We start from the raw sequence: 19,074 nt of genomic DNA, 5'->3' as shown, positions 1-19,074 counted from the left end.
TCTGATGTAGTCGCTGTTTGTACTACAGCCTGGGGAATACATGAGGCAGTGTCTGGGTCCATGTGCGGTAGTATTTCTCAACCACAGACGTCTTATCGCATAAACTTTATCTTGCCATTTTTTGTTTGTTCGCTCGATTGCAGCATAGCGACACATCAGCTCACGAGCAGAAGCTCAAAACCTGGTTAAATCAATGCACATGACAGAGTTTGACTGTAAACCTGAAGGAATGCACACGACTGCACATGAAAATGAATTTTAACTCCATTATGGTGCGAGCCAACATGAACTTAAGCTGCTGATCCAAGTAAGCAATGAAATCATGTGCTGGGATAAGTGTACATCGCAAGAAAATTTAAAATATAATCAAGTTCACACGGCACAAAACGCCTGAAAAACAACAAGTTTTAATCTGTTCTCATCTTCTTCCTAGGAGTAATCTTCTTGGCAGTTTGCGTCTTTGCTTTTGACGGAGTCCTCGTTGGAGATGTTGTGGACGCTAGCTGGGATTCTCCATCTCCAAAAAGAGCAGATTGGCTTCAAAAAGCAGGAAAATGTCACAAATAATATGAAGGCTACCGAAAAGATGAGTTGGCAATGCAATATATCACCTTCTTGTAACACGTCCAGGGCTTATTGATGGTTGAGCAGATGTATACGTCCTCGTAGGTGTAAAAGGACTATGTGCAGCTTGGCTATAAAAGTAGGATAAGATGTAACAAAATTCATGCATGCTTAAAATGACACGATTTGGTAAAATATATTCACCTCCTTGTGAATGGTCTGGGACTCGCCGATGGCTGGGCAAGGACATCGGCCCTTGTAGGTGTTGTGTTGTTACGTGCAGATTGGCTATTAAAAGAGAAAAAATGTCAGAAGTGTTATGTGCTAAAAAATGAAACAGTGACATGAAAATATTAACCTCCTAGTGTTCGGTCTAGGACTCGTAGGTGTTGAAGGATTTCCATCTTTACTTGTGCTTGCATGATCCCACGGTACTGTATTTCTCTTGCTTCTACTTTTCCTACCAGAAGAAGCAAATAGTAAGTTGAAAGCACATACATATAATTGTACAAGGGTAAAGCATAAATATTTGCATAATTGGAGCGTTGTACCTTTTCTTTGTACCAATCACAGGACAACCAGCTTGTCTATGTCCTAACTCATTGCATCTCTTGCATCTGTTCTTTCCTCCTGTTTGAACCTTTTTCTTTCCTTGATAGCCACTTTCTGTACATGCCTTGATCCTCAGTTTTCTAGGTCTCCCTCTCCCTCTTTTGGATATTGGTGGTTTCAACACAAATCCAGGATCAACAGTAGGCCACTGAGACTTGCTTGTTAGTGGTTCTATTTCCCCTTGATATGCTGCTCTGAATCTCGCCACCGAATAGTAGTTATGCACAAAGTCTTCCAATTTGATATTTTGTGCAGCTAATACAACCAATGCATGTCGACATGGCTTGCCTGTGTGCTTCCATTCTAGACACGTGCACTCATGTGTAAGACACTTCACAACATGTCGAAGGTCATTTTTAGTAGTATCTTTGACCTCGGCACTCCACTCGCTAGATGCACGTGTCTTAAGATGGCTTAATCCTCTAGAACGAACATTCAACTCTTGTATGATAGCTGGTAGTATTTTACCTTGCAACCTTGCTCCCATTGCTCTCCTCTTCATAAAAAGCACCATAATTTTCTCCCTCAACTTGTCAGCTAGTTGTGCAATAGGTAAATCTTTTATATCCCTAATCCAAGAGTTAAATGTCTCAGCAAGATTGTTAGTTATGGAATCACACTTGATATCTGGATTGAATCCACACCTGAAAAAGCAAGATGAATTAAGTGTGTACTATAGGAGTAAATGAATGAACATTTTATTTACATGAGATAAAAATTGCACCTCATCCATAGCAAATTATGGTACTCCAGTAGGTATGGTGCTACCTTAATGCTTGCTGCAAATATCTTGCTCATGTGGTGGTCAAATATCTCTCTTTCATATGCTCTAGCTGCTGGCCACATGCGGCTATATACTTTACCACGGAATTTCTTAACCAAATTTTGCATAAGATGCTTAATACATTCTCTTTTCTCGGCATTGGGGAAAACGACCTTCACTGCATTCTCCAAACCCTTGCAAGCATCTGTGCACACAGCTAGTAAAGGGGGTCACCTATTGCCCTTTTTAGTTGACTCATAAACCATGTCCAATTTTCTGTAGTTTCTGCATCAAAAAATCCGAACGCTATTGGAAACATCCAATTATGTCCATCCAAAGCTGTAGCCACGGCTAGTTGACCATTCCACTTGCCATTTAAATGTGTTGAATCTATACTTATGTATGGTCTGCAACCACTCAAAAATCCATCAATGCAAGGCTTTAGTGCAACAAAGAATCTATTGAAGTGTACTTCTCCATCGACACTTTTAGTGTCAATCTCAACAGCACTTCCTGGAGACCTTAGCTCAATCTCAGCCTTGAAGCTATAAAGCGATTGAAAGCTTTCTTCCCAAGTACCATATAGGTTAATCATTGCTCTTTCTCTGGCCTTCCATACTGTCCAATATTTAAGTGTGATACCGAAATCCTCTTCCAACTTCTCCTGTAGTTCAGCGGCACTCGTTTCAGGCTTCTTCCTCAATATAGGTAGTGCCCTATCAGCGATCCAACTCTGAGATGCCATACTAGATGGTTTCCTGCTGCTAGTAAGACAATAGTGATCAGGCCCTACATTTGTCACCTGCAAATAGAAGTACATGTAAATAATAATAGACAACAAGTACAAAAAATAACAGATGATAAATAAAGAGATCAATTAAAAACGACTTAGTTCGGAAACTAGATTAGTACCATGATAGCACCCTCGTGTTGCACTTTTTTAGCCTTAATCTTCCACTTGCATCCTTCAGCTTTACAAATGCCCTCAAACCTACCCGGTTCAGATCTTACAGTACCTATGTCAAACTCCCCCGTAATTGCATATTGTTTTAGTGCCACTCTAAATACCTCCATGGAAGGGAAGGTGCTGCCTTCCTCCATAGTTGGGTTATCCAGGTCATAATCGATGTTCTCCTCATCGGATACATGATCGTCAACTGGAATGGCCGCACCTTCAGTGTCAACATCTTCATAATTCGTGTTGCATGTAACATCAATATTTGTGCCATGAGCACTTGTGCCATCAGCAGTTGTATCCATTGGTCGCTCATCCTCGTCCCTCATACCAAGAAAGGCGAACAGATGATCCTCGGCCACTGGAACATTAAATCCAGCATCATCATTTTCTTCAATGACAAGACTTGACCAGTCCACGGTTCCAAAGCCTGTTGTCGATCCATTAACATCATTGTCTCCAACATTGTCGTTCGCGTCCGACATGTCCTAAGCAACACAAAAGATTTCAAAAGAAAGAAAGACTAATTGTTGTTTTATGTGCTGATAGTACATATGATCCGTTTAAAATCAAAGCTTTTTTCTTCTTGCATAATTACCAATCTAGAAACCAAAGCTCCTAATCTAGAAGATAAATTACGGATTAGAAAACTAAGATAGATTACATACATTGATAATTTATACTTACTTGACTCATGCCACTCAAATCATAAAATTTCAAGACATCTAAGAAACCACAAAAATAAATAAAATTATATCGAGCAGCGCCATTTTTGGAGCGATCAATCAATCTATCCTTGCATTGTTGTTGTGCCTCGTTGGGCCTGGAAGATCCTAAGCGGGGCTTTACACTTTGTACTGGATGCATCATATGTGGGACGGGTCATTTTGCTGTTTTAATGGTGTTACTTTGCCAGATGCTTGTTTCTACACGGGTATTTTGCCAGAGGCGTCGGTGTCAATTGACACCGGCCAAATACTGTAGCTCCGCCCCTGCTAATCAAGTGCCCGCTTACCCTGTACTGATCGACCAACGAATTTTGGAGGCGCTGGTCTGGCCGTACAACAACATTAGAAGGGATCCCACATTAGAAATAGCACAAGTAAGATGCAAGAGACATACAGACGTACGGCAGCGATCCGGGGCAAGGCGCACGGCACAAGGGACGGCGGCAACCGCAGAGATCACAAACGGATGATGTTGATTGAAGGTCGGATGGTGAAGGCGTTTCTCTCAATGGTGGACTCCCAGGTGATTCATCAGCCGCCGGGAACGGGCTTGACTGGAGGCGCACGTATGTTGATCGAGGAGGGTTTCAATCTGATCGATCAGAGCTTACCCACGACCTGTCCCTGAAAACTGTAATTCGGGTCCTGCTATAATTATATTTTTACTTTCAAGTCCTTGCTGGGTAATTAACCAAGATACAATCAACTTTGGGTAGATGATCCAAGGCTGATCAACTTTTGGGTAAATAACCAATTCTCCCTAAACTTTGTGATCGGCTCTGGTTCAGTGGTTCCTGCCACTTTGCCCTTGAATGCCCCAAGTTGGAGAATCTCCAGGAGATTCCGTAAAAAAAACGTCAAACCTGTGAAATAACCGCTATTTTCTGGTACGAAAAATAGGAAAGCTCACACAAATACGAATCTTAAAGCAAAAAAAACGCTATACTTAAATCCTTACAGCTCGCTAACTAGGCTTTGTTGTATTTGCTCTAAAGAGAACGTCTTATTTTTCGTATAAGATAAATGTAAGTGTGCTTGTAGATTAGAGATAGCTCTTCCGGGATCTGTGCTAAACCATGATCCTAGATTATTATTATTTTATAGTATTTTTCGTCAATTTATTTTAGTGATAATTGTATTTTATATGAATTTTTTTTAAATAGCTTCTAGCTATGTCAAAAGAATTGGTAACATTCACGCGTATGTCTAAGCGTAGATATGGGTATCTATAAATAGTTGATGGATTTATAATGAGATCGACAAGTCTTCGACTTTTTCTTGAAGCGGAATCTTAACATTCCATTGTAGCCAACCCAAAACGCAAAGGAATATCTTGCGAGTAGTGATTTTCGAGTAGTTTTATTTCTGTGATTACACACGTTTCGTTTCAAGAGGGAAAAATAACGAGATGGCTAGGTAGAGCCAGCTCGATTGATAGATGGACCAATTAATCAGTACACGCATGTGAAGTCGTATCAGCACACGCACGCCGAGAGAGTCTTTTGTTTTGAGCGTGCGCACGCCGCAGAGTCAAGTGGACTTGGGGCGGGCAATACAGCCCATGAAGCAACGATAATACAATTGGGCTTAATTTCAACCCACGAATAATGATGACATCATTTTGGTGAGCACTAAGCTAATTCTCAGTAAACTAGCCTCTAGAGAAACTCCAAATGTAATCCTCAGAGAAAAGGGACCAGGCAACAGTTGCTTCCATACGACAGGCGCCAATCTTAAGCTCAACACCTGAGCTGACACCGGCGTCCGCAGCCACGAAAGACGCTTCACAATGCTTTTCATTACCCGCGATAGAACACGCCGAGACGAAAACCTTGAGCATCCCACCCTTCTGAACAGAGACGACGCGGCGCGAGAGCCTGATCATGCCATCGGCAGCATCAACCGGAAACCCATTGCCGCCGACATCAAGCAGCTTCACACTCGCGCCCTCTTTTCCAGCGCCGGCGGCGCTAAACACGCCCTTGAAACCATCCGGCCATGATCCTCCGGTGACTCTTACGTGGACCGTGGCTTCGATGGAATTAGCCACCAGACCGAACCTCAGCTCCAGCGTGCTATGCTCGGAAGGGTAGAGTCCGGTAACTATGCATCCGACACGGTATCTCGCAACTACGCGGCTCAACTCCTTATCCTTTGATGGTTTAGTAGAGCCCTTCACTTTCAGCACGACCTCGATGTAGGAAGGATCGGTCGACACCACGACCGCACGGCTCGGACCGGTCAATGTTAAGTACCGATCCTGCTTGGTGATGGTTTGACAGTCGTCTCTCTCGCGGTGGAAGATAATGTTGCGCTTGCGATCCACCACGTCGCGGGCGGAGATCATACCATACACTTGCAGCGGCCAGCGTAGACCCTTTTCGATTGATGCAACCTTGACCGAGAAAACCTGCAGAGTGTCCATCCTGGCCACGTCGCAGTCGCTACCGTGCGTGTAGCGCATGGCGGGGATGGTTGCTGCAAACATAGATGTGATTAGCTATGAGGAGGAGGAGGAGGAGGAGGAGGATTATTTCTAGTTAACTAGCTAGTCGTAGCATTGGTGAAAGAAGAAACTAATGACATCATTCGACAATTGTGGAACTTGTCTAAGATTAATCCATCAAAATTTAGATCTATCTAGATGCTATTTAGTGGCCAAATACATCCGAATCTATATAAATTTCAGACAACTTTCAGAGGCAGCGCGCGCCAACTTACTGTTATCATCGTAGGCACAGTAGCTGCTAAAAAGTCTGTTCCACAAATCCTCAAATTTAGCGCCATGATATTCTGCATCTTCAAACACCCTCACGGCCTGAAGCGCGTTACTAGCATCGCTCTTCTTGGCATCATCTGCAGCAGCTTTACTAGCTACTGTCACAGATTCTTCAGCGTTGCCAACCTGTGTCGCAGATTCTTTAGCTCCTGTCGCATAAGCTTCAGCTTCGGATCCTTCCATAGCCTCTGCGACGACTTGTGTCACCTCGGCGGCGGCGTGAAGCACCGTGCCCACGGCGTTGGTGGAGGCTGCTGCTGCTCGATGGATCTTGGTCGGTCGGGGCAGCGGCGTATAAATAGTACCAGCCGGAGCCGATCGCTGACGAAGCTGAATCGAGTTGGTATCGGGCTCCGTTACGCGAGAGACACTGCCGGCCGGACTAGGCAAGGATCGCCTCGACTGGAATTTGCCGATATGGAAGATCTGTCCTCGTCTGCTTGACCCCTTCCCCTCCCCCTCTCGCGCCGCCTGCGAGCGCCAGCTCCTCCGGCGCATCCTCCCTCCAGCCCCTCCGCTCCATGTCCTTGGTTGGACCCCCAAGGCCCGTCTTGAATCGGCTCCAAGCCTCGCACGTTTGAATCGGCTAAATTCCAGTTGAGGCCATCGTTCCATGGTCCGGCCGACAGGTGTTTCGCAAGTAGAGAAATTCCATACTCGAGTAATTTGGTATCAAATCCGATTCCAACACGAATCAGAGTCGCCAGCGATCGGCTCGCGGCTCGTACTATTTGTATGTCCCTGCCCAGCAGGCCGCGAGCACAAGCCAACATCGATCCACCGAGCAGCAGCAGCCTCCACCAACGCCGTGGGCACGGTGCTTCACGCCGCCGCCGAGGTGACTCACGCAAGTTGTCGCATAGACTATGGAAGGATCGGAAGCTGAAGCTCACGTGACAGGAGCTGAAGAATCCGCGACACAAGTTGGGAATGCTGAAGAATCCGTGACGACAGTAGCTAGTAACGCTGATGAAGATGCTGCCGAGACGAGTGATGCTGGTAGCGCGCTTCAGGACGTGATAGTGTTTGAAGATGCAGAATATTTTGGCGCCGAGTTTGAGAGTTTCTGGAACAGGCTTTTTAGCAACTACTCGGCCTACGATGAAACCAGTGAGTTCGCTCGCTCCCGCTACCTCCTCCTCCTCGCTTAATTTCGTTCTTCAGCCTGCGCTGCTAGGATAGTATATCCTACTGAGTTTTCTGATATCACTAGATTCTTCCTTCAATGACGCTAGATAACTCAAAAGAATCTTCTCACAGCTAATTACATATACGTGACTGATCTATGCAGCAACTATCCCCGCCATGTGTTACACGCACGACAATAGAAATGCCGACAACGTCAGAGCAATGGACACTCTGCAGGTTGTTTCTGTAAAAGTTGCATCGATTGAAGAGGGTTTACACTGGCCGCTGCAAGTGTTCGGTATGGTCTCTGCACGCGATGTGTTGGATCGCAAGCGCAACATTATCTTTCACCGCGAAAGAGATAACTGTCAAACTATCACTGAAAAGGTCCGTATATCGTTCGTTTTTCCTGGGCCCCATTAACTACTCGTATTAGAGTCTGACTTGTAGTTTGTCCAACTAGGCAACTAAAGTTATAACAAGTCTTTCTGCTGCAAGTTCATGGATATTAATAGGTGCTTGTGAAGAAACTGCAATAAACATGAAACTTTAGCTTCTAGCTAGTAGCTTTTGCCCAATTTTCACGGATAACATGTCTAACAAAGAATCAAAACTGTATTTTTAATAAGTTTGCTAGGTTGGTTGTAATTGCGGTCTGTGGAAAATATATCAGAGTTCTTTAAGGCAGTTTTAAGACATGACGATTTAATGCCTTCAAGTATATGTGCACCTTATCTTTGGTTGTCAGTAAAGGATTAGGTTTCCCTTCCATCATTTGTGTTATGCACCTCACATCATTTATCTCAAGCACATTGATTCAACACATCTTTTTGTTATCTGTATTTTAGTTTGCTTCTTACATTTTTCTTACTAGGCTCCTTCATATAGACAGTTTTGTATTTTTAGACATGCCTGCTGACCGAACTCATATCTATAATCGTTTTCGCTATCGGCCAAACTCTGTGCATCACTTATACTTTGCTATATTTGCTCAGATATTTAAGTTGAGTTATGCTTCTGGCTTTTTTCCATTATATCATTGAATAAAATAGATTAGTTATTCTCCACTTGACCAATTTTGGACAAACCATTATTGTTTAACTAATTTATTAATTGTTACATGCACGCAGGATCCATACTTAACATTGACTGGTCCTAGCCGTGCAGTTGTGGTGTGCATTGATCCTTCTTACATTGAGATCGTGCTGAAGGTGAAGGGGGCTACTGAATCAGAGGATAAAGAGTTAAGCCGTCTTGCTTTGACATACCGTCTCTCCTCCTTGGTAAATGGTCTTTACCCTAGTGAGCTTAGCACGTTGGAGTTGATATTTACCCAAGAATATAGTTCTGTGGAAGCCACGGTCCATGTAAAGGTCATTGGAGGGTCATGGCCAGATGGTTTCAAGGGCGTGTTTAGTGCTGCTACCGCTAGATCAGAGAGCTTGAAAGTCAAGCTACTTGATGTTGGAGACGATGGGTTGCCAGTTGATGGTGCCGATGGCACGGTCAGGCTTTCACGCTGCGTCGTTTCTGTTGAGCTGGACGGGATGCTGAAAGTATTCGTCTCCGCGTGTTCTGCTGCTGGTGATGAAGAGCACTGTGAAGCGTCTTTCGTACCTGAGAAAGCCGGTGTTTCAGGTGTTGAGCTTAAGATTGGCTCATGTCGTATGGAGGCAACTGTTGCCTGGTCCCTTTTCTGTCGCCATTGACTGCTGCTTGCCTGCGGTATGTCTATCTCTAGAAGGGAAGCAACCAGTGCCTGAGCCCATTTGAACTCAGTTTGAGCGATTTTCTTCGGTTTGCTGGAAGCAGCGTATTCCCCATTGTATTTACATTGTTATGCTGGAACTGGTGAATCCTCCCCATTGTATTTACATTGTTATGCTGGAACTGGTGAATCCGTAGTTTCTATGCTGGTGTTATAATGGTGCTTGCTGATAAATTTGTTCCAAGTGGTGTTACTTCTCACTTAACTTGCTCCTGTAGAAACAAGCATGAGAAATGACTGCATATTCCAAGTGTCCATACAGTAGTAGGGATGCGACACTACAGGGCCCTCAACCAATGAAACACATCTCTTAAACAAGAGCAGGGGCCTTTGATGAAAACTACAAAGCAATCATCCTTTGATGAAAACTACAAACCAATCATCCTTTGATGAAAAATTTGAAGATAAACAAACAATTATGTCCACTAATCCTTTGCTTAATCAATCATGAATCAAGCATGTGTATCCTTTCATATGTATTAGTAAAATTTACTAGCCTTTCCAGACTACCAAATCCAGCTTCAGACAAAAACAAATGGGATCAAATACTCAAAATTCATGTAGTTAGGGGAATGTTACTCAATCTGGGTCAGAAGGCCAGGATAAATACATAATGTGTGTGGAAATAATCCAATGGCCCAATAGCACTACACCTTTTGGCATCCAGTCCTGCTTTGTTCAGATACTTGTTCAGATGCTAGTTAGCTGTTGCAATCAGTTCAAGTCTTATTTTAATAAAATATGATCAGGCTTATACGAAGAGTGATGAGATCGCAATGTAAACCTCTTGCATTGACACAAATATTAATTCCCACTAGTGCTCTAGCGAGAAACAATATTCAACAAAATTAACTGATGGGGTGCATGTCTAGAAGTGTTAGGAACAAGGAGAATAGTTGAGGAGACTATAGCAATTGTGACAGATATTGTTTCAATACACTAAGTCAGTTAGTGGTAGTGCAATATAAGCTTGTTTTAATTATTCAACCAAAAAACAGATACTTTTAGAAGTTTCCGAAACTTGCGACATGACTGAACTGTCTTAGCAACTCACTATGCATTGTCCAAGGATTAAAAGTTGATTTTAACAAAACAGAGAAGATATGGCAAACAAACACTGACTTCGAAGAAATTGTTTGCTTAAGTTCTTCCTTGACATTGTGAAAAACAATACAGCTCAGCTACGACCATATGCTCTAGCAGAGCAGGCAGATGGTGAAAGACCACATCTTAGGACTGTGTCCTTGTTAGAGCAAGATATAGATTACAGGGTGCAGTAGGGCATGCATTTAGTATTTTCTTTATGGAAAAATTGCACTCAGTGTTTTCATAACTAGAGCGCCAGATTTTTTTTCCGAAAAGGATGAGGATAACCCCCAGTCTCTGCATGCATACAGCGTTTTATTAGGATGAGAGTTAAACAAATACTCTTATAATATTTTGATTCCCCAAAATGTAAATGATTGAAATGTGAGCAGGCAGGATGAGACAATGTAAAAATATATGGAAATTTAGGAACAATTTAACATGAACTCCTACAAACATAGCAACAGAGAGGACGTTGAACAGAACATGTTTTAACTAAATCATGAACTTAGAGCAGAGATCGTCAACTTAAGCAGTGTCAAAATATATTCAAAACAGATAGCACAAGGATATGCAATCTAGATGTAGCCAGTCAACTACTTGCATATTTCTTCCCATTTTTGGTGAAGCACCACCCAAAAGAAATATACCTCTACTCATGGGTAGTCCACCTCCAGCCCAAGTTTTGCAAAGAGATGGTAAGTCTAATCAGGAACCTCCAGGAAAGGGAGACTATTCATCCATGCATAGCTTCTCACGCTCGACCTCTTGCAGCCGCTGCTTCATGGCAATGAGTTCTTGCTGCTGCATAAGGAGCTTGTCTTCTGTTGTCCTTAGCTCACCCCACAGGAACTGAGTCTCCTCGGCAACTCTGATCACTTCCTCCTGCGCAGTTGCCTCCCGTGCTTCCACCAGACTGAGCTTCGTCCTCAGCCGCGCCAGCTCCTCATCTTTCAACCTTAGAGCATCCCCACTCGTTTGGGCTCCCCACGCCCAAATCCGGCGAAATTTAGCGCCGGATGGATGTAGTTTTTGGCCTGGGGAGGCCCATTTTTCCAGCCGCGAGCCCATGGACGCGCACCCACCGCGTGCATAGCGACGGCGCAGTCACCGGGAAGGGCAATCGTCGGAGTTCCCTCGCCGCATTGAACCGTCGCGAAGTGGACTGGAGAGCCGAAACGACTCGTCGGGAACGGTCGAAGTGGCCTCGATGCGAGAACCGCCGTAATGGAGCACGAACTCCGCGGAAGAGCAACCGGCGCTCTCTTTCGTCGAGAGACCTACATAAACGGTTTTCGACGGGCTGAGCCATTCATCTGTTCTCTCGTCACCATCCTCCGTCAACCATGAGCGATATCTCTTGGCCATCGGACACCGACAGCGAGGGGAAGCCGCCTGGATGGCGCCATTGGTGGGATCCAGCTGCATCGTCCAGCAGCGACGATTCCCCCCCGCCGGCCAGCGAGGACGAGTGGGACGACGAGGAGGAGGACGAAGAGGCCGTGGAGCAGGCCGAGGAAGAGGCCGAGGAAGAGGAGGAGGAGCAGGAGCAGGAGGAGGAGCAGGAGGAGGAGGACGAAGAGGCTGATGAGGACGACGACGAGGAGGACTCAACTTCCTCCGACGAGGAGGTGACGAGCCGGAAGCGTCGCCGCGACGACGATGAGGCGGGGCCTTCTAAGAAGAAGAAGAAGTAGTTTAGTTTTAAAGTTTTTATATGTAATTTTTATGTTTATTCGAATTATATTCGAAATATATATATAATCTATCTATGTTGCACCACTTGAGAGTTCAAAGCTTTCGTTCGACGAGGGTATTGCCGTAGATCGGGAAGACGAGGGTTTTGCCGTAGATCGGGAAGACGAGGGTTTTGCCGTAGATCGGAGGCCATTGTCGCCGACAAGTTGGGGCCACGCCCGCTTTTCACTCGTCCGGAGTCCCCGAGCGCTCCCCGGGGGGCCGGGGATGGCGTGGGATCGCCGGATGGATTTAGGCCCAAATCCGGACGAAAACGAGGAACCGGGGGCGCGACTGGGCCGAATTACGCCGTCCGGATGGAAAAAACGCTCGCCGGGGGCCTCGTCGGGTGGACGAGTGGAGATGCTCTTATCACATTGTGGGCCTCTTTGGAGCTCACCTTGTCCCTTGGTATTGATGCATGAGCAGCCCGGGTGATGCATTTCGCTCTAGACCCATACTCCAGGGTGGATATCGTCTTGTGAAGTTCCTTTGGGTCAGGACTTGCACACAGGATCATAAGGATTTTTGATCTCTCGTTCTCAAATGAATCCTGTAATTCCATGAAGAAACATGTAAGCTATAAATTATCCATATGGGGAAGATAAATATGAATGGCATGTGGTTCTCCGGTACCCGTAACAGCATTGTGAGCTTGCTGTCCCGAAATGGTATATGAGAGTCGCCGTTGGCAATCGACTCAACCACCCGTTTCAATGTGGTGTTTCCTTGGTTGATAGTTCCGGTCTGTGGAAGATCATAAACAAGTGTTACAAACTCGATATGCAAACAATATTATAAATTGCACTGCAAGTTGTAGTTCATTAGTTAGCTGCTAAAAATATATTATGACATGTTTACACAGTAGTTAATTGTTCTAGTGTATATGGGAGTACATAATAATGACTTGACTGCAGATTGTCAATCAGTATTTCAAAGAGAAACTGAAAATCATTGGGTACTACTTAATTAATAATAAGCTGTAACATTGCGCACCTCAGATTTGGCTTCATGGCCAGTTTGGCCTACAGCTTCTATGTTCTCACAGCCAGCCATGTCAACAAGCATGAGCCTTCCTCCCACTGACGGCACATCCACGATTATCTAGACAAGTAAGACAAAAGCAAACGCAATGAGGAGTATGATCTTATAGAAACATCATGGTTAATGGTTACAACCTACAAGTAAGAAGAAGAAGAAGAACTGATTGCAACCAACCATGCAGTGGCTCCGGGAACTCCTTGCATTGCAATTTGTGCTCTTCACAGCACGTCGCTTCTCCACTTTGGCAACTTCTCTTGCTATCTTCCCAGCTTCATTTTCAGAAATGTATGTGGCATTCCTGGCTTTGGTTCCCATTACTTCTAGCCTCACCTGTACATTGCGTATTGGAAGCTTCAGCAAATTCTGATTCCAGATGACACAAATTCACAAATTCTGATTCCAGATTCACACTCAATGGCTAACGGAACTCAAACATTGACACATAGCGACAAAGTGTCAAGATGTTTTTTCAGATTAAGTTGTGCTTCTTAAAATTCATGTTGCAATTAAGGACTAACTAATTCAAATATATGTCAATCCCTGGGGACTAACAGCTAACAGCCTAGAATGGTATTATCAATCAATCGCTAAATAATCTAATGACAACTTAACTAGTACCAAATAGCGATTTTTTCCACTGGGTTGATTACAGTCCAACAATGGTCGATTCAGAGGCTAAGTTTCTCATTCAGTGGTGAGGTGTTCATAGAAAGCAAGGCCTCGTACCTACACAGCGAATTCCTAAGAAAGTACCCACCATTTTTAGCATGCCCATAAGCATCTTTGCCATTGATGATCCAATCATCCAAACAGTCACAATGGATAGATCATCTGTGAGAAGGGGATCCCCAATGCATCCTAAACTCCTAATTACCACCAACCTCAATGTATGTTGGTGGAGAGGCCAGAAGGGATCAATGGATTGTTTATCATCTAAAAAAGACTCATTGTGATCCTATGATCTGAAATTATCACAATAACTACTAAAAACAGTCACAATAGATCAAACGACAAACTTCCTGAACATAAGAGCTTACATCTGGACATCTGGCAAGGCTGCAAATAGGTTTAGCATGGCATGTAAATCAAAAGGTAGAAACAAGAGTTTATCACCTTGGGCATCGCCGCATGGGGGCAACAAAATGACTGGCTGGATTAAATAAACTCACACATTCCCAACAGAAATTTACACTCCCATTACTCACAAAATTCAGGCCGGAATTGCTGCCAGATAGCTGTCAGCACGATTTTTTCAACTTCTTGGACAACATGTGTTTCCAGCTTAAGTTTTGCACTTTTGCTTCTGAAAATTCATATACTCTAACCAATTCAAATGTATGTCAGCCCTTGGGCCTGACAGCTATTAGCCTTCAGTGACACTATTCTTGAGAGGAGAAAATACCCAACGCATACTAAATTCCTAATTCCATCCACCTCACTGTATTTTGTAAGTACTATACCTATTTTGTTCCAGGGGCTGGAAGGGGTAAAAGGATTGTTCCATCATTTGATAATCAGTATGGCAAGCACACTGAAGCTTGTGAACACTCATAGCTGCAACTGCAAATAGATGCTAGCATGGAATGTGAAAACATACGAACAAGCGTAGTAAGTGTATCACCTTGGGCTTGAGTCCTTTGGCGTTCGCTCCTCCGGTTCCGGCGAGCAGATCGTAGACCTCCTCGTTGTAAATCTCCAGGAAGGACACCTGGACGGGCTCGCAGCCGTTGCCGCCGCCTCCTCCCAGTACGTCCCAGAGCGCCCGGAAGACGATGCCGGGCTGGTCGGCGCAGCCGAACATGGTGTGGCTCTTCCCGGACCCCGTGGCGCCGTAGACCATGACCGTGCACTTGGCGCCCGCACGCACGCCCTCCACCCTGGACCGCACGAACCGTCCGTAGAACCCCTCGAGGCCCTCCTCCTCCGACGCCGACACGCCGTCGAGGGTGAAGTCGCGGCCGCCCCCCGCGTCGTGGGAGGGCACGCGCACGCGCACGGACGTCGCGCCGATCTCCAGGGCAGATGCGTCGGCGGTGAGGTTCCGGATGCGGCCGATCACCTCGACCGGGTGCTCCTCCGCGGCGCGGCGGCGCGGGGTGAAGCTGTACGGGGACGAGTCGGCGAGTCGGCGCCTGCTCTTGGGGTTGAATGTGTGCGGGGATTCGGCGAGTCGGCGGCTGGTCTTCGGGGTGGAGGAGGTGTACGGGGAGTCGGCGAGGCGGCGCCTGCTCTTCGGGGTGGAGGAGGTGTACGGGGTGACGTCGAGGCGGCGCTTGGTATTTGGAGCGGTGGTGCACGGGGTCGGGATGTCGAGGCGGCGCTTGAAGGGAGCGCGCGCCCGAGCGTCCGTCTCCGTCGCGTCGGCCTCGCCGCGGACGACGCTCCGGATGCTGCCGATGACCTCCATGATGTGCTCCATGGTGACGCGGCCGGCGCCGCCAGGGTGGCGGTTGCTGGACGGCGCGGGAGTGGTCACCGGGAGGAATAGGTCACCTGGGATCGAGGGCCAGGCGGCTCGGCCGCGGCGGCAGAGGAGGGAGCGGGGGCGGCGACATCGCTGCTGCTCTTGGCCTTGGCGGAGCTAAACAGCGGCAGCGTCCGATTGGCGATTGGGATTATTTGCGAGACAAGAAGTGGAAATGCATCTGATACATGGCATATTGGTACTTCTTTAAGAAGATTCCTTCCCCAAATGAACTAATAATTTAAAAACTAGCATAACTTACAAATGCAAATAACCTTTTGTTTTCATATTTAACTTCCTCGTGACGAGCTCTTCAAAATGAGTCTGGTATTCAATATTTTAAAAGTTATTTCGTAAAATGCTTCTACATAATTCTTTATTATTTGGACATGTAGTCCGGACACTATGTCCATATAATCCCGCGATGTGTCGTACTGGTTTTATAAAGTCCTTTCAAATTTGTTTGAATAGTGCATGCACTACTGTCAAAAGTATTTCTATTTTTACACACATGACAGCTGTATTATTCCTTTTTCACATGAGGACTATAGACCCGAACCTCGAGAAAACCTAAATAGAAAGAGTAGTTGTGATATCACCTTCGCCCTAGATCAGGTGCACCGTCTACATGTCCGACAAGAAAGAAGGAGAATAAGGGTGTGTTCGGTTCTGGAATTATGAGCAATGAGATGGGACGGTTCCGCACCTAGCGCTCGTTCCGCAAAGAAGAAGTGGAACCGAGTAGTTCCTAGGAACATAATATACCCTTAAGATGCAGAATGGACTCATCCGGCCAAATTGGTGGAATCTGGAGGAACGGCTCGCTAAGCATTGCTCCACGCATGCGAAAAAAAGTCTGACGTTCTCGCTAATCTTGCTCCACGCATGCCAAGGACCTGGCTGCGGTGGCGTCTAGGCACGAGCAGCGGCGTCCAGGAACATAACAGCGGCCAGCACGCGCAGCGGCGTCAAGGCAAGCACGCTCGCAAGCGGCCAGGCAAGCGTGGTGACGTCCAGCCAAGCACACCCGTAGGTGGCTAGGCAAGCGCGGCGGTCAAGCACGTGCGGCCGCGGCCAGGCCATGCTCCACCGATTTTGCCTCTGATTTTGGCACGACAGGCCAAGGGCATCGTCGCCAGTGGGATGGAGGTCAGGGATGGAGATCAAGCAGGGAAGGGTTTTTTTTGCCCAGTGTTAATTTTGATTTAGACAACAAAATCATGTTTAGGCTATTTCATTCCTATGTGCGATTTCAGAACCGAACACGAACATAAAATGGACCCGTTTCGTTCTTTTTTTTCGAAGCAAACTCGAGATCGGAGCCGTCCCACACCCGAAATGACTTGACATGGAAGCCAGCCAGCCAATTTTTTATTTTTTGAGCAAAACTGATAATACTGACGTTTTCACCAATATTGGCTTGCCACTCGGTCCCACACGTAATGCATCGGTAGTGTGCTTGCGTGTTTTGTTCGAAAACGACAAAAACAACCATTACATTTGGGAAGGTGGTGTCACATAACCGCCATCTCAGGGTTAGGCCTCAGAAAATATTCATTTTAGGGCATATGTGCGGCACATCGCACTGATTCCCGTCTTAAACCATTTCATGAACCCACGTGGCCGGTCTATGTGACGAAAAATAGGTGGATAAGATGGGCCCACATGGCCGGTCTATGTGAAGAAAAATAGGTGGATAAGATGGCCACAATTTTCTATTTATATTTTCTTTTATTTGTTCCCTACGCCTCGCGTTCACGGTTGACCCAATCATCGGTTGCCATGTGGATGCCCCAAGCTCGTGGCTACGTGTGTCGTGCCTCCCCGGCCTCCCTAAAGCTCCTTCATATGGACGGTGGGGTTATTTCTTCTTTCGTGGGGCGTCAACCCCACCCAGTACGCGAGAGCGCTGCTAGGATTCCAATCTAGAATATTTACTTCCGTAATCTCAGCTGGATCAAGAGGTTCGGGAGGCGTCGCCAAAACCGTACGTGTGCGAAACCTATGAGGTGCAACACTTGCGGCACTCGACGTCGTACGAGGAGGATTGAACACGACCCTGAGGTCGGCGACGAGTACGACTACATTATCCACATTCTAGTAAAACGTTAACCGCTTTCGTTCTACGAGGGTACGTCAGCGAAATCATCTTTGTTACACGATTATTCTTAAATAAATCTGGAGTACGCTAGCTAGAAAAAAAATTCTTCTACGAACTCCTACAGTTTTTCAATAGATACGGTAGAAAGGGCCGTTGTTTTTTCCCGTCTAAAGTGGCAGCGGTGGAGTATTTTTGTGTCCAAAATTACTGCAGAAGAAGGTAGTAGTATTTTTCTCTGCACGAACGTTAGAGTATTTTTTTTCCGGTATTGCTACAAAAGAAAGACAACGATTAGTTTTGTCGGCGAGGGGCGGAGTATGTGTACTTTCCTGGCAGTGAAAGTAGGCAATGTTATTTCCGGTCAAGTAAGTATAATTTTCCGAGGATGTCATAAAAGAATTCGGTAGTAATTTGACAGGATGGACGATAAATGTTTGAGTATGTTTTTCAGTAATTCATGGGGAAAAAAAGTAGTACTTGCTAGAAATGATGCTGCAGTGAATGTTTATTTGTGGGCACGTAAGAGTTGATCGTGAGCCATTGGCAAGAAACGATTATGGAAGATGAAGATTAGTATCGACTGAAAACATTACCCACAATTCATCTCGACAAATTACTGTGAAAAAAAAGACGAAAAATACTGCAGCATTTCCCTGCACGCGCGTGCGCGTGAACCGTTGCAGAATGCAGAGCACCTCGCGCGCTGTTGATCATCACTCACTGAATCACTGACGGAGGCATCAGCGATATATCGACGAAGCGGTGAGGGAGCGGGGCAGAGCCGAGGAGAAGGCCCCGGCGCATGTCAACACGGAGGAGGTACATGGTGTCCTCGGCGGCGGGGATGTACTCGTCGCAGTACTTGACCTTGGAGCCCTTGTCGTGCCTGTAGCAGCACGGGGAGTACTCACCGAGAATGAAGTAGATGACGTCGTCTTCCTCCGCGCTGAGGCTCGGGTACATGGGCACCATGTTGGTCGGCAGGCCTGCGTTCTTGAACTCGTCTTGCTCGGCGAGGCTGCTCATGGAGAGCTGGAAGCGATCGGTCCAGTTGGTCGTCATGTCGCCGTCTGGTGAGAGGGTCCAGGCTGTGAGCGTGCAGTCAAGGAAGTCGAGCATCTCGAAGAAGCCATGGATGGCGGCGAACTTGATGGCCGAGTATCCGACGCGGCCCATGGCCCGGTACATGTTGGCACGCAGCTCCATCCCGACTAGGACGTGGCAGGGGAGGTTTCGCGGGAGGTCGACCGGCAGCCCGATGAAGCCGAACTCGAGGTCGGCGCCGCCGTTCGAGGCGGAGAGCAGCAGGTCGTCGCAGCTGCAGTGCATGACGCCGCGCACGAGG

General features: G+C 46.3%; 1 protein-coding gene across 1 annotated transcript; it reads right to left on the bottom strand.

Annotated features, from left to right (window-relative positions):
- Nucleotides 1-11,115: 11,115 nt before the first annotated feature.
- LOC124690939 (kinesin-like protein KIN-10A) lies at nucleotides 11,116-16,711 on the bottom strand. Its single transcript, XM_047224255.1, has 8 exons — nucleotides 16,549-16,711; nucleotides 15,339-15,617; nucleotides 14,786-15,249; nucleotides 13,339-13,494; nucleotides 13,117-13,224; nucleotides 12,757-12,867; nucleotides 12,497-12,673; nucleotides 11,116-11,268 (listed from the first exon to the last, which is right to left on the bottom strand). The coding sequence occupies exons 1-8, from the start codon at nucleotides 16,709-16,711 to the stop codon at nucleotides 11,116-11,118; spliced, it is 1,611 nt and encodes a 536-aa protein (XP_047080211.1).
- Between the last annotated feature and the right edge of the window lie 2,363 nt (nucleotides 16,712-19,074).

The sequence above is a fragment of the Lolium rigidum genome, chromosome 2 (genome assembly GCF_022539505.1).
Source record: "Lolium rigidum isolate FL_2022 chromosome 2, APGP_CSIRO_Lrig_0.1, whole genome shotgun sequence".
Lineage (NCBI taxonomy): Eukaryota > Viridiplantae > Streptophyta > Magnoliopsida > Poales > Poaceae > Lolium > Lolium rigidum.
The sequence above is the reverse complement of the archived record's forward strand: the minus strand, read 5'-3'. Positions and strand labels throughout refer to the sequence as shown.